Raw genomic sequence first — 15,569 nt, forward strand, 5'->3', positions numbered from 1 at the left:
GGCAAGCCTTATCCATGTAACCTCGGCGTGTAGTGAGACGCTGAAAAATCCAAGCGGATTGATGAATTCCTCACTCTTCCGAACTGTAAAGAAATGGTAGCATGACTGCGACGGATACATCGATCACATCGTAACCCCTCGTCAGTCAACTAAAGGGATCTGTGCTTCATCGTTGTGTCAAAAACACTTTTTGCTTCATCTGTCCAACCCCACCCCATCATCCCCCTTCCCTCTGATCACGGGGCCCCAAGCAGAAAAGACGGGGGGGGGGGGTGTTCAGTCCTTCAGCTCCCTCTGAATAGGAGGGGTAGTGGGGCACCGTGATGATTAATTCATGGGTTTGATGCCGCCTCCCTCCTACTGCAGGTTCTTCAGGATGCGACCGTAGCGGAAGTCATAGACGTGCCTGCAGAGATACACCAGCTCGGGGTCGACGTCCGTGGGCACACAGCGGTGGGAAGGGGGGGCGAAGTCGGGGCAGCAGGGCACCATGCTGGCGCTGCCAGGTGGGGCGCCTTCAGCACGCCGCTTCACCAAGGCACAAAATCTACACACACAAACAGAGGAATCAACCACACATCCACTTACATATGGATGCTAAAGCCTGAGAGCTTCTTTACAAATGACATTCAGGTTTGGCTTCGGAATCAAACGCAGAAGTCTTTCTCCGCCACTGTCAAGGCTCTCCGGCAATCCTGTGTTGTAGAGGGCGTTACTACACAGCTTGGGAAATAATATTAGTAGCAGTTCCAGAAACCAGAATCGATGTTGTGGTTCTCCAGGGGTCCTGTGGCCCGGCGTCGGGCCTGACTTGAGAGGAGGTGGATGTATGCAGTGGTTGTCCAGCGAGGATACCACCTCAGTCATTAATCTTTCTTCTGATATTTTTTTAGTTTTTTTCTATAATTATAGCATAAATATTCTGGGGTTCTTAATATACGTTGTAAAAAAAAAAAAAAAAAAAAATGCTAGGGAGACTACAGGTCCTCCCCAGGGGCCGTGGGTTCACCTCTCACCAGCTTTTGCTAAATGTCACCCCACGGCTCCTCACCTACATTTCTGTGAGATTTATTGAACAACTTAAACTGCACCTCAAGACCAACGTAAGTCTGCTGGAATTCAACCTCATAGATTTCTTGCCTTATCCTGCAAAGAGCCCAACAAACAGACAAAAAAAAAAAAAACCTTTGCGGAGGTAGAAAAGACGTATCTGTTGGACTGCGACCTGTTTGGTGCCTTTTATTTATGTGACAACATGAGTGCGAGCGTTAACTTGCTGCCTGGAATGTAATAGTCTTACAAAGGAAGGAGGACATTTGACAAAAGGTGTCATCAAGGAGGATTGCAACTAAAATGTTGCAAAAACTTGGACTCTGAATGAGATGTGAGAGCGAAGAGGAACACGAATGTGTGGATACAATACTACCATATCTATAACTGCAGCTGATGGCATGTGTGTGTGTGAGTGTGTGTGTTGCCTAGCAATGAGAGAGCGTTCAAAATCAGTGTCGCTGTGCAGATTTGTTTTGTATCTGTGTTCCTGATATTTTTCTGCTGTTAAAGTGGCAGTTATTTCATTTTTGTTGCCTTGGTGAGTGAGGCGACACAACCACCGTGTGGCAAGAAGGCAAAAACTCTACTAGTAAATTTTTTTATATATATATATATATATATATATATATATATATATACACATTAAAGTTGTTTTTATTTTCCCCTGTCTGATCCAAACCCGGTCCGCAATCTAAAATAACAAGCAGCTAAACTCAAAAGAGAATTTCGACGTGATGCCGATGAGCTGCTGTTCGCTGGAATTCATTAACAGTTGCAGTGTCACCGGCGTGTGAAGAAGAAAGTCCGGAGAAATAGGCCTCCACAAATCATAGCCGCTGAGGTGTTAATTGGAAGGAGTGACTCCAAACCTCCTGAAAAGACTCTGTGGTAATGATGATATATGTGTGTGTGTGTGTGTGCGCGCGCGCATACCCACCTACAGTACTGGGCTAATGGGAGAACGTAGCATCTGTCCTCTATGCAGGCCACACTGTTCTCGTCCTGATGCCGAGAGGCGAAAATCTCATTCTGAAACCAACAATGACATGCAGATGAGATGCGAACACTGACAGCAGCCATAAAGGAACTCGAGCCACGTTGACACAAGCCTTTCAGTGTAGGATTATTACGCTGCTCATAGGCTGGTTTCAGACCGAATCAGTCGCCGCACTGATTGCGTGACATGTGTTGAACTGTAACCTTGTTAACAGGAGTCTCCGGCAGCGACAGCACAGCATGTCTTTGTGCGCCGATTTACATCTTCTCACCGCCTCAGTGCCGGTTTCGCACAGGCACCGTTTGATTTCTCTCAATGTTCTGTATGTCCTTTCCCTGTTTCCTCCCGAATTCAGCCTACCGAGCTATCCTGGTCATTGCTCCGCCCCCTCTGCTGCTCCGCTCTGCACTGAGGACTACCTCCCACCTCCTGCTTCCCCCGTCATATATGGAGTCACTGGCTGCATATTTTCACCACACAGCCAGGAGTTTTACCAGGGGGATCATATTATCCCCCAAGTTCCCCTCCCACACAACAAGGCACCCCACCCAACCATAGGAGGTGCTGGTGCAGCGACAAGGACACATTCCTTCACCCCCCCCCCCCCCAAACAGAGAAACAACCAATTATCACCATGCAGAAAGCCAGAGGCATCACAAGGACCCCAAACCAGCAGCTCCTGTGTTGCCTACCAACACAGGAGCTGCTGGTTTCTACCGTGCTACTCCATCGTGCAGCATCTTAAACGGTTCTTCCGCCCGGCTGAGCTCCGGCTTATGCAACTGTATTATATTGCAGAATCTTTGTGTTTAAGTGGCTTCTGTTAAGATTCCTCCTCCACTACACACACAGCATACGCAGGTTTCCATCAGCACCAGTAACACGAGTAGCTTTCACTTTCTGGCAGTGAGGTCTCATTTTCTTTGTTTGTGTAAGACTCAGCGTTCGTGGTCACTTCAGAGCTCGACAGTTTTCAACAGCTCCAAAGCTGCTGAGAGAAAGATAATGATGTCTCCGGCAGTTGGAAGGGGCTCCATCGTGCTGGCGTTCCTCCACCATTAAGATTCTAGCATCAGGACAATTTAGCAAACACTGTCACCTACAGTGGATCAGCATCCGTGTTCCTGTGACGGTGCAGTCGGAGATGAGTGGTGGCAAACTTGAACTTATTGAATGGATCAAGAACCCGTCGGTCCACATTCAAACACATGATGTCAAAAGATCAGTTCTGTCTTTTGATTGTGTGTGTGTGTGTGTGTGTGTGTGTGTGTGTATATGTGGGTTTGTGTGACTGTTGGTGGACAAAGGGAAGAGAAAAACTGACGCGGCTTCCCTTTACGGCAGGACGCTACTCTTAATTTACTGCGTCCATCTGTATCAAAAAAAGAAAATAATGGAAGTTAAAAAAAAAAAATACCGCGCATTAAAGCCTTGCTCTGTTTAGTACACCTCTCCAAGTCCTGAGTCGGTCCCTGAATGCAGCACCTGAAGGGTCACATTGCGATCACGTCTACATAGACAGAGCGTGACGCGCCATCTGGGTCATTTAAAGATCAGCGCTGATTTGTAAGCGACTGAGCCGACCACCTGTTTTTAATGTGAGGTAATTACCAACTGACTTACAGTAAAAACAGCACTAATCAAAGAAGAATTACCTTTATCAAAATGTATGTATGTAATGCAATGCATTTTATAATAATATTTGACAGAAAATCATGTCATCATTGTCTTTTGGATCCTATTAACCGCTCATTTTTTTGTACATCTATGATATCAATTTACATTTTTTGTTTTTAAATGAATGACATCTTTTAAATGAATGACATTTTTTTCGCAGCCATCTTGTTCAAGATACTGTATTTTCCAGAGCAAATACCGCATCAATAAATATTCACTCTAACTGAAGCTATTTTCTTTAAAAGGCCTTTTTAATCCTCTTGAACTTTATATATACATTTCCAATGTTTAAAAGTAATGAGCCACGTTTTAAAGATTGTTGGACTGTTTCACTCTTGGGACAGTGCACCTATGGAGACAGGATGTGTCTTATTGAATAACAATAAAATGTATCTAAATTTAAAAATTAAAAACTGCTTAAGAAGATAAACGAGGGGAAAAAGGCATTAATTAATGATTAAAAACTAATAAAGCACCCAGGATGTTATGAGAAAACCATTCGATAAAAAATATGTCCTCGAGAGCCATTTAAAAGAAGATACTGATTTAAACAACTGTGCTCGTCCATTAATTAATTTAATAAAATTAGCATTTTAATTTGGCGTTCTTAGTCGCTGTGGATGTCAGTTAACTGCCCACATCTGCACGCGGCACTTTCATGCTGCAGAGCTTTCTTTTTCAGCAGATGGATGCACAGTTGTGGTCGCAGGTGTGTTCTCGCCGTTTCCCACTCGTCATTTAATCATCGGGAAACAGGTAATCATCGCTCGGGTCCATCCAGCCTCACCTCACAGTGTGCGCTGGGATCTCGGCCTCCCTGGGTGTGCTCGGGTCGGTAGTACCAGAAAAGACTCATCATCAGCTCTCCTGAGGCGGCAAGTAGAGACACAACGCAGGAACATGTAAACAACCTTGACCGTTAAGCCCCTCGCCATCCATCCACTGTCTCCCTCCTCGTCTCCTCTACCTGTTTTCGGGTCCTCCCACAGCGCTGATATCTTGGCAACATATGGGAGGGATTTCTTCCTGGGGCCTGATCGTAGCAGCACAGTGTCTCTGACACATATCACTTCACCATCCCTCTCCACGCCTTCGTAACACTGCCGCAGGGCCGTCTCATCCTCTCCCTGAGACAGAGGACCGTACACATGCACAAACACACACCCACAAGGACAGATATAATTCTCATTATAAAGACAAAAAAGGAACCCGTCACACCAGGCTGTGTGGTCAAAACACAATTATCTTTTCCCCCCAAAAGATGATTTTTTTCTGTTTCTGGCAGGCAGCTGTGAGGGTGTTGAGTATTATCAGGTAGTTGTGTACAGTCTCAGCGGAGAGACAATCACACAGCTCTCTAATCTCCTGCTCATCTTCACTCTTCAAAGACACTCACACACAACCTACCGCAATAAAAACCTCCTTCTCCGTGGGAATTCCAACAGGCCGCCAGCCGTTGGTGGCACGTCGGCGGCTGACTCGTTTTTGTTTGGCGCTGCCAAGGCTCGCCACAGGCGACGGCTGCTCCTGGGGCAGCCGTGTGCGTCCCATAGGCAGGGAGCCATTGGAGGGCTTGGTGCTCTTTGGGCATTCTGTAGCCAGCTTTAACCTGCCCTGGGGCTGGTCTCGCCCCGACAGCGGGGTCAGCAGGTGAGGATTAGCCTGGGTGGAAGTGGGCACACTAGATAAAGGGCAGCTGGAGATGGGCAAGGACGATGGAACCAGCAGGGAGGGGCTGTGGTCACCCTGAGGGGAGGAGTAACCCTCTGAAAAAGTAAAGGGACAATGTCAAACTTTAAAATGGAGCAGAAACATTTAGTCTTAAATTTTTTATCACAACACTACACAACATGAATAAGTGACCTTTGAATACATCAGGTTTTTTGTAACATATACACAAACACACACACACACACACAAAATATCAGTTGTTATGGAAAACATGACAGTGACCATGGCGCCTCCTTATCAAGGAATATCTAAATCTGAGCCTTGAGCTATGGGCACTTCCAAAGCTCATACAAACAACAACAACAACAAAACCCCAGAAATGCCACTGGCACATGTTAAACAACAAAGAACTCTTTACATCTGTAAGAACTGACTGGATGCCACAATACAACACTGGGATAAGTGTTTTTACATCGTATGAGTGAAACAAGCATGTAAGAACCAATGCACATGTGATCGAAAGGGGCAACCTGTCCCCATCCTGCTCTAGACCTTGTCTATAGTGTTACTGACATGGTACATTAATCTATTACTCCACACAGAGGCAGTAGAAATTTGTGGGTCACATTTGTCCTACAGCAACAATCCAGATTTGAATGATCTCTTACGTTAGTGTTTACACCCTCTGGTAACTGCATGCACATTTATGAGCTGAAACAGATTTTCTACAAACCTGTTTTGATGCCGTGTGTGCAACCAGTGCATCCTGTACTGTAGCACCCCCTGCTGGTGACAGGAGGCATGGCTCTGTAGGTGTAGCCACCGATCCCGCAGGCCTCACTGTAACAAGGCGAGGCTACGGAGTTGCAGTAGGCAGGGTGGGGTAGCCCCGAAGCATGAGACATCTGCGGACCCAGCAGCTTGGAGCCAGTCATTCGATTAGGGCACAAACTGGAGGGGGCGTAGTTGAGAGGTCTCGAGGTCATGGATGCTGACGTGTTTCCAGTGTGTGTTGGGTGGGCAATGTGGACGTAGTAGCTGGAGAAACAGTGGTCGGCGGTGCAGAGGCAAGGGTGGGGGTTGAGGGTCAGAGCTGTATGCGGGTGGGAATGCGTCAGGGACGGTGAGGTTACGAGGCACTCGCGCTTCACAGGGGTCATGGCTGAGTTAAGTGGCTGATCATCAGACTCCCCAAAGGTCTGCTGGCCCACAAAGAAGGCCAAGCGGTGGCAGTATTCCACTGAGCCCTCAGGAGGGCAGCAGTAGTAGGGGCTCAGTTCGGTTTCTAGCTGCTCTTCCTTCACGTGCTTTAGCGAATAGCCTAGCATGCTACGTGACTGGTAGCCTGGTTTGGTCAGTCTGTGTGTGCAGCTGCCCGTCTCCCACTCCACTTTGGGCTCAAAGTCTGCCTTCTTCTTGCAAGCAGTGCAGCTGCTGTGAACGGGAGGGGCCTTCTTCCCCTTCTGCTTTTGTGATCGCCCCTTATGTTTGACTCTGGAGTGCTGTTTCTGGGTGGCTGCAGGATCCTTCCAGTCGGATGTAACTGTAGCAGTGGGTGCAGCCTTCACTCGCTGTTTACTAGCAGCAGACGAGCTGGTTAACTTCAGCAAGGCTGCAGCATTGAGACCAGCCAATCGTCTTGGGGTGGGTGCATCCAGACTCTCCAGACTCATCCCCCTACTCTTGTCTACTCTGTTGGCTTTGGTCTTCTTCACCTGCTTAGAGCTTTGGCACTGTTCAAGTTTGTGAGCCACAGAGGTTTTACTGATGTTTCCTCGTGAAACCTTCGGACCTCCAGGGACGCCACTCCTGGCTGGATCTGTATCTGGGGAGCCTCCTCCATTTGTGGGCTCCTCCTGTCTCTTTGCCTGCTTGGCTGCAGGCTGAGGATCAGTGGCTCTTTCAAGTAGCAGACTGTTAACCGCCTCAGCATTCAGAGAGGCCAGTCGCCGCTTGCGTGGTTGTGGGGCATAGATACACTCACTTTGAACTGGGCTGGTTAACTTTGATTTGGCTTTTGGTAATAATTTTGTCTCTGCTCTTCCACTGCCTTTCCTCTTTCTGGATTTGTGTTTAAGAGATAACTTTCTCTCCCTTTCTTCAGAATTCTTTTGATCGCGGATGCCTTCCTCCAACCGTGTCAGGAGGACGTGGCAGCTAAGCCCCTCTCCGTCTGAAGCCCCAGACCTCCTACGTAAAGGATACAGCTTCCTGTCCCGTTTCTTTTCCCGCCTTCGGTCCAGCTTTCTGTTCCGATCAGACTTGTCCGTTTTTCTCTTGTCGTTCATCTTCTTGGCCTTGTCTTTCCCTTGTTTGACGGCCTCACTTATCTTCTTTGTCCTGCCGAATCGTAGCGAGCGCTCGGCGAGCCAGCTGCCGCCCATCGTGCCACCATGTGGCCAAAGCTGGCAGTTGTCCCACCACTCGGCGCTAGCGTGGGTCTGCCTGAGGGAACCCTTCTGCCTTGCGTGAGTCATCACATGCTTCTTCACAGCTCCTAGAAATAAGAGATTGATAGGTGTCACGCCTGTGTTCGTGCTACCACACCAGGTCAAACAAAGCTCTGCAGGCTTTTTCAGTCCTAAACATTACGATTAATACGGATGTGATCAGCACAGGTTCTTGCTTGAAGGTATTTGTCTTTATATATATAAAATTACTGAAAACCAGAAAAATTACTGGGGTGATTATGACAGAATAAAGATGGAGTAATGCCTTCCACGAGGCAGCGGTAACAACACTAGAGGTGCAGCGGTTCGGCAGCCCTCCAGTCTGTAATGAGGTTTTAAGGTCATGGTTTCAGCTTGTTTTTTTTTTTTAATTATTATTTTCAGGAGAGGAAAAAAAATCCCCATCAAAATAACAAGATACTTGTCAGGTTTCTATGAGAATGCTTTCTTAAATTAACCAAATTTTAAGAAATATGGCACACAAAAAAATAAATAAATGTGTGCACATTTCCATCCAGCACTGTAGTGGTTTGTTTATGGAGATGGTGTGCTAAATTTCCAGTCCACTGCTGTAGAAGAGGACGCAATGGGATGAGTGATGGTAAGAGCACCAGTCAAACCAGTCAGTGAAGCCACAACCAGGCCATGGATACATCATTGAAGGATGAGGGTAATGCAGAGAATCCAGAAGAGCTCTGGTAGCAGCCTTGATGACTCTGACCAGTCACACAACTTACAAACAAGAGAACACCATCATTTTTTTTCCCACAAAAATCTTTCCACTGCATTTATTTTTTTAGTTGACACACCAACTTTTCTCCCTCCAGCGTATGAAGCTTTTTGCAATATTAAAAGACTATTTGAAATTTCCGTCCTTCCACTCTGGATTGTTTTTTTGTTTTTGTTTTTTTGTTTTTTTTTTTTACACACAAATTAGAAATGCACATTGAAAAAGCTGAAAATGAATACGCCTACTTACACTGAGCTGAAGTGAATAATTAGAATAAATAAACCTCGGAACAACTGCCTTTTGCTCTCATTCATGTCCGCTTGAGCTTTCGCGGCAAGGGAGGAGCTGATGAACCATCTCTATGTGATACACACACACACACACACACACACACACACACACACACACACACACACACACACACGATGGAGACTGCCATGCAAGGACAATCAGGAGTTCTTGTTCAAGGACACTTAGACACATTCACTGGGGGAAGCGAGGATTGAACCAGCGACCCTTCAGTGGTTGACGGCCGCTCTCCCTCACAGCCACGTCGTCATCGATTCTTTCATTTCAAAGGCAAGACAGTTGATCCAGGATCGAGCCCAGCGAGGCGAAAAAAGAAAAAAAACACACACAGAAAAAAAGATTTCCAATTGCTACTTTTACTGTCAACACTAAGAGCGTGTCGCTCGGTCGACTTACTGTCACATTCCTATCGAACTTCCCATAATGTTTGCGTCTCACAGCCGATGTTGAGATCAGTAGGCCAGACTGACGGGTAGGAGGAGGACTGACGATCAGCGCAGACGGTGGTACGAGCTGCAGCGCTCATCCAGTCGGGACCATTAACATCATCTAACACTTTCTTTGTCCCGAATTAAATGCTGGAACAACCGTGTCGGGAGAACACACGAAAACAAACGAGGGAGACATGAGCACAACAAAAGGTGCTCAGGATCCTACATGAGCCTTCAGCTTAGACTGAAACAACATCGGATTCAAGCTTAATGATGCTGCGTGTGTGTGTGTGTGTGTGTTTTCTGATCAGACTGAATTAATTTGATCTCATGGCTCCAGCTATTATACGCCTGTGTCTGATCTGGGTATTAAAATGGGTTTGTGTGTGTTTATGTTGCATCGGAGAAACTGTCACTCATTCCCTGCACCCGTTGCCTTATCACCTGGTGTGCACACAGAATACAAATACCAGCTTGTTAAGGCCAATTGTTTAGACGGAAATGTTTAGTCTGAAAAGGGGTGTGTGTGTGTGTGAGTGTGTGTGTGTGTGTGTGTTGGGGGGTGGGGTGGGCCTTCGTTGAACATGGAGCTGAACTGAGTAGAATAAGACTAATTAACAGGCTCCCTAAAGGCCTGTTTAAACTAGACTAGATGATTTTTATCACTTTATGGCTCCATATCCTACAATCCATGTCGAAATGTGACCATATTGTAATGAAAATGAGATTTCTTGCATTTATGATTTAACATAAATCTCCCCCCGAAACTCATTGTGAAATCATTTAAGCATTACACTCCATTAGAAACAAACAATTAGGGAATTTAAATTGTGAAACACCTCACAGAGCTTGTTGGGAAAATTAAAACATCAAAAGGATGATTGAAATATACATTTTAGCAAGACGCAGGGAGTTTTGTTATTAAATTGCCACCGCTGTAGTGTTTCATGTAAGCTGAGGTGTTTCGTTAAGCCGTGTTCCACCGTGTCACCAAACTAGACCAGAAACAAATCTCTTATATCTTCCATGACTTGCTAACGTCATCGGGGGGGGTTGGGGTGGGGGGTGAAATAGATGAGCCTATTCAAAACACTAATAGCCAGCTAATCAAGCACACGTCTGCATCATTAAGCTCTGTCAAAAAGAATTAACCGTCTGACAACGACGACACCAACGACAGTTGTGAGCTACATGTGGGAGCGTCTCCAGACACACACGGCGAGACGTACGGACACGAGTTAGCGACGTTCCACCAGCACCAACCGCAGCGCTGCACGCACTCGTGTTGGCTACCAAACTCAGGAACCACAGTTCCACACCGGACGGATGAGAGACTTAAGTGTATTTTTGAGCCTCGACCCTGCAGAATAATGAGCCAGATCCCTTCACTTTTTTTTTGTCCACAGTGTGAATAATTAATTCCATGTTGGCCAAGAGTGCCACAGGGATGATGTATTTTTGTAGACCAACCTGGAGGATAGCATGACTATGGGCTCCCTGGACAAAAAGCCAATGGGGTTGTCACAATGGATTTTGGATTCTTAAAAAAAAACCCACAAGTGTACAAATGTGTTTGAGAGGTAAACACACCTTAATTTTTGTGATTTTTTAAAAAACATAAATCAGTCATGGTGGCACGGTGAAGCAGTGGTCAGCACTGTTGCCTCACAGCAAGAAGGTTCCAGGTTCCAGCCCCGACTGGAGCACAGGATCTTTCTGTGTGAGTCTCCATGTTCTCCCTGTTCCTGTGTGGGTTCTCTCTGGTACTCCGGCTTCCTCCCACAGTCCAAAGACATCAAGAGGGGACGAGGCTGATCGATACTCTAAATTGACTGTAGGTGTGACTGTGAGTGTGAATGGTTGTCTGTCTATATTTGTTGGCCCTGTGATGGACTGACGACCTGTCCAGGGTGAACCCCACCTCTCACCTGAGGGCTGCTGGGATAGGCTCCACCCCCCCACCCCCCACAACCCTTAACAGGATAAGCACAAGAAAATTTCCAGTTTCCAGTCATAGAATCTCTCCACTCAATGTGGAAATCATCTGACAACCCACTGTCGGGTTCCCAATCCCCAGGTTGAGAACCGCTCTGCTCGCAAAACAGAGTGAGCGTGCGACCATGTGACATCATCCATGCAATGCGTTCACCTATTTTGTACAAATGAAAAAAATCAATTCTGGTTATTACAGAAAAAAAATGTGAGAGTACCAAAAAAAAAACAAAAAACAAAAACCCTCCTCAGTTCCAGGTTGTGGTATTTTAGAATCCTAGTAAACATTACAATACAGCAATATTTAAAAAAAAAAGAAGAAGCTTCAACTAAAATCCAACATTCATTAGCAGCGAATCAAAGGGAGTATTTTATTCATCTGATGAGAGTTTCTTCCCCTATGATTTTCCTCTTACAACGAGGCCTGACTGATGAATGAATTTCCTCTCCACAACACTGCTAACGTGAACTACACCTACAACGCTTCTCTTGTTGTTCTACTCAGCTACAACACGGTCACCAGAGAGACTCATTTGGGTTCTTTTCCTCTTCGTACTGTTGCACAACGCTGGGTCTTCGGTTCGCACCGGCGCGTCACCGAGACACCAACAGGATGCCGATTACTGGCATGTGAACACAATCAGGAGTGACGACCGCCGGCCGACCGCCGGCCGACAGGAAAAGAACCTCAGTCGCTCTTCACAATTCATCATTTATTCATGATTCAGATCAGCAGCAGGAGCTCGGCCGAGGGGCAGAACTGACCGGCGGTGCAAGAGGCTTTCCAGCTGTGGTTTAACTGTGGGATTTGAGCTCCTCAGTACATCACCTTTTAACCTGCACCGGCACATAGTTTTGTTTTTGTTTTTAATATGTTATTTTAAAGTTTTAAGAATCTCCATGACACTCCTCCACACTCAGACTTCTACACAGACATGTTGGAGGCCGCTGAACTGTCGAGGCTTGTGCAGTCAAGACGGTCCAGGGCTGAACCGTGAGAGGGATCCTGGCAATGCAGCTGACATCCCTCCAAGACGTGAACTACCAGGGGTGTGGTGAGAGACTTCGGGCCACTTTAACTCTTTACTATCATGCTCTAATACAACACCAAATCTTCCAATATCATAACACAATACTCCGAATAAGACAGGAAAGTAAACCGTAAAATAATGTGTCAGTAACATTTTGTGATGACCGAAACCTGAGTGAGGTCATAGTTGGCGTAAGCGATCGTCAGATGAATACGAGAAGTTTCTGAGTTTAGACCAATTATTATCCACACGTACACAACTTAATCAACGCTATGAAGTACAACCAGTTTTTGCAGCATGTACATCATTTTCAAACTGCTTTCTGCAGCGCAGTTTCCAGAGAGCCTCAAAAACGCACATCGAAGCGCAGTTCCTGCATAAGTAACAAGAAAACACTCGAAAAACCTACCGCACACATCGTAACCGGTAGTACGGGCTCACTACCAGTCCAACTGCTGATATTTGTGTTGGTCAAATTTCCCCGCGTGATCTTTTTCTTTGTTCATCTTCAATACTGAGGGTACAGATGATACTCACTCGTAAAACTGAGCTACAGGCTGAGTCAGCCGTAAAATCTCGGCATGTTGGACATCAGTAAAAAACACGAAACCAATATGTTAGTTCCTTATCTTCAGGTGGAATTCCTGAGAGAGAGAAGCAGAACGAGGGGATGTGAGTGCGCGTCTATACTGCACAGCATGTAACCAGGAATAGGAAACAAATATTCCATAAGCGGGAACCCTGGTGGTGCATCGGTTGAGCGCGTACCACGTAGGCCAAGACTGTGTAGAAAGACAGGGATCAATTCCGGCCCGGGTCCTATCCTGCATGTCACCGCCCCGCTCTCTCCGCCTTTCCTGTCACTTCTTCACTATACCATCTAATAACGCATGAAAATAATCTTAAGAGAGAGATATATATATATAGATAGATATATATATATATAGATATAGATATAGATATATATATATATATCTATAGATATAGATATATATATAGATATATAGATATATATATAGATATATAGATATATATATATAGATATAGATATATTCTATAAGAAAACTCAAATCATTGTCTGTTTTAGATTTTGGTTAATAATCAAGATTTCTTCTGTCCATGTGATCAATGCTGGTTCACCACTAGAATCACACTCATCAAAACTTACAAGTCGCACCTCATTTTTGAGGTTTTTCGTGGCAGCACCTCTGACAACCGGCCGCACGTCTTCTCCTCTTTTGGTAGGAAAACTACCTACAATCTAAACACAAAGCTTTAACCATTTCTCCCCCCCCCCCCCTTTTCCCCGACGTGAAAACAATCTTGCAGCTGGTGCGGGTCACTGCTGAGAGGCGCGATGCAGACGGGGAGTGCAGGGGAGGTATAACCTGTTAAGATATTATCTCACATGGCAGCGCTCTGGCCAAACAGCAATTTGGCTCTTTAAACACAGTTAGGCCTGGCGCTCCTCAGGAAGTAATTCCACATTTACTGTAAGATGAATGACCCTTTGCTCCGTCTCTAATTGGTTAGAAAACAGATCGTCAGCTCCTCTCAGATCATCAAACACCGGGGCTTGGTTTCATAATAAGACTCCTCTCTCCCTGGACTCTCCAGGCCACGTGTGGAGAACTGCCAACCGCGCAGATCTGAACCATCACTCAACACAATCAAACGCAACGCAATAATGATCCTTCCCGGCGAGCAGCGAGACTTCCCCCTGTAACGGGTGCCAACGTTACCAACGCGTTCTGAGGAAAGTCTCCTCATCCAGCCTTTTGGTGCCGTTTTAAGGAGGATTTCATGCATCGCTCCTTTGAGATGTTGACCAAGACAGAACTTTTCAACGGCAACATTCGGGAGGATCCTGCTGCCCGAACACACATTTCTAGTTGAGGAAGAACTTTCTGAGAAAGACATGAAAATGTTCCCATCAATGAAACATGACCCATATTGGCTCTTATTGCCAATATCCAATACTTCACAACTGACTTTTAGCAGACAGCAGCTACTTACAGGTGTGTGTATACAGATAACATCAAGAAGTCAACATGATATTTTGTACACACAAAGACACTTTTATACATTTACTTATTTTTGTACATTTGCACACCCCTCATATTTATCTTCACATACTATTTATGTTCAATTCTCCTTGTTCGTGCTGCCGTAACGATGTAAGTTTCCCCACCGTGGGACGATTAAAGGTTTATCTTATCTTATCTTAAACACATGCAGAGACGATGAATTAAAAAGTTGTTCTTTTCAGAAAACTAGTGTATTTGTAGATGTTTCCTAATAATTCGCGAACAAAGAAGAAGAGACCAGAGCAAAACAGGACTGATATGAATATTAGTAGCAATACTTTTTTTAACCAATATCTGGGTATATTAATTGTTTGTCTCTACTGAAACTGGAAATATGACTCCAACAGCACAAGATATCAAGTCGCGTACAAGTCTCAAAGCAACTCTGAACTTTCTTCAGATATTAACACTAGAATAAAATACACACCTCAAATCTCTCTCTCTTGCTCTCTCGCGCTCTGTCTCACACACACACGCGCGCGCGCACACACACACACACACACACACACCTGATGATTACAAATATTCAATTCTAAATTACACAAGATGGCATCAGCAAATGAAGCAGTCATGCCGAACACACGGGAACTTGAAAGATATTACAGGAATGTGAGTTCATATGATGGGGGGGAGAGGGAGAGAGAGAGAGAGAGAGAGAGAGAGAGAGAGAGAGAGAGAGAGAGAGAGAGAGAGAGAGAGAGATTAACATGCATTTTAAGTGTCATTTTAAAACATTAGGACCCTAACAGTTATCAATAATAAGCCATAATTTGCCCTTTAATCATCGAGGTTACGGACCACTTTGGGGGGGGGGGGGTGTGCATCTCCTTGTTAAAGTCTGTCTTTTTCAGGCTGGAAACCTTCTAACTGGACGACTGTAAACCCATTCAGGGATATTTCAAGTCTCTACCGCATCGATTTCCTCCTATCAAGTGCACACAACACGAATCCTTCACCAATGTTGGAAACGGCATCATGTTCGTCATTTCATCTCCCTTTTTTATGCTTACAGGTCAATTGAGGCTAAAGTGTTTTAAATTGTTGAGTGAATAACCTTTATGAGATATCCATTTATTGACCTACCAAGATTTATAGCGTGATAAAGAATCTGGTGACCGTCTGTACGTGCGTGAGGCAGCTT

The 15,569-nt window shown here is 45.4% G+C and overlaps 1 protein-coding gene across 3 annotated transcripts in view; it reads right to left on the bottom strand.

The window, feature by feature from the left end:
- LOC147243203 (bromo adjacent homology domain-containing 1 protein) overlaps positions 1 to 15,569 on the bottom strand; it is a 27,259-nt gene continuing 11,690 nt past the window's right edge. For all 3 annotated transcript variants that reach the window (XM_086189044.1, XM_086189043.1, XM_086189045.1), the window contains exons 2-7: positions 6,132 to 7,895; positions 5,135 to 5,493; positions 4,695 to 4,854; positions 4,515 to 4,594; positions 1,991 to 2,082; positions 1 to 547 (exon numbers count right to left, since the gene is read on the bottom strand). In XM_086189044.1, coding sequence (XP_086045170.1) covers positions 358 to 547; positions 1,991 to 2,082; positions 4,515 to 4,594; positions 4,695 to 4,854; positions 5,135 to 5,493; positions 6,132 to 7,875 — 2,625 coding nt within the window. In that variant the 5' untranslated portion in view covers positions 7,876 to 7,895 and the 3' untranslated portion in view covers positions 1 to 357. The remainder of the gene's footprint in view (positions 548 to 1,990; positions 2,083 to 4,514; positions 4,595 to 4,694; positions 4,855 to 5,134; positions 5,494 to 6,131; positions 7,896 to 15,569) is intronic.

This window comes from Aulostomus chinensis, chromosome 20 (assembly GCF_037954235.1).
Source record: "Aulostomus chinensis isolate RoL2024-O1b breed Wild chromosome 20, RoL_Achi_v1.0, whole genome shotgun sequence".
NCBI classification, from domain to species: domain Eukaryota; kingdom Metazoa; phylum Chordata; class Actinopteri; order Syngnathiformes; family Aulostomidae; genus Aulostomus; species Aulostomus chinensis.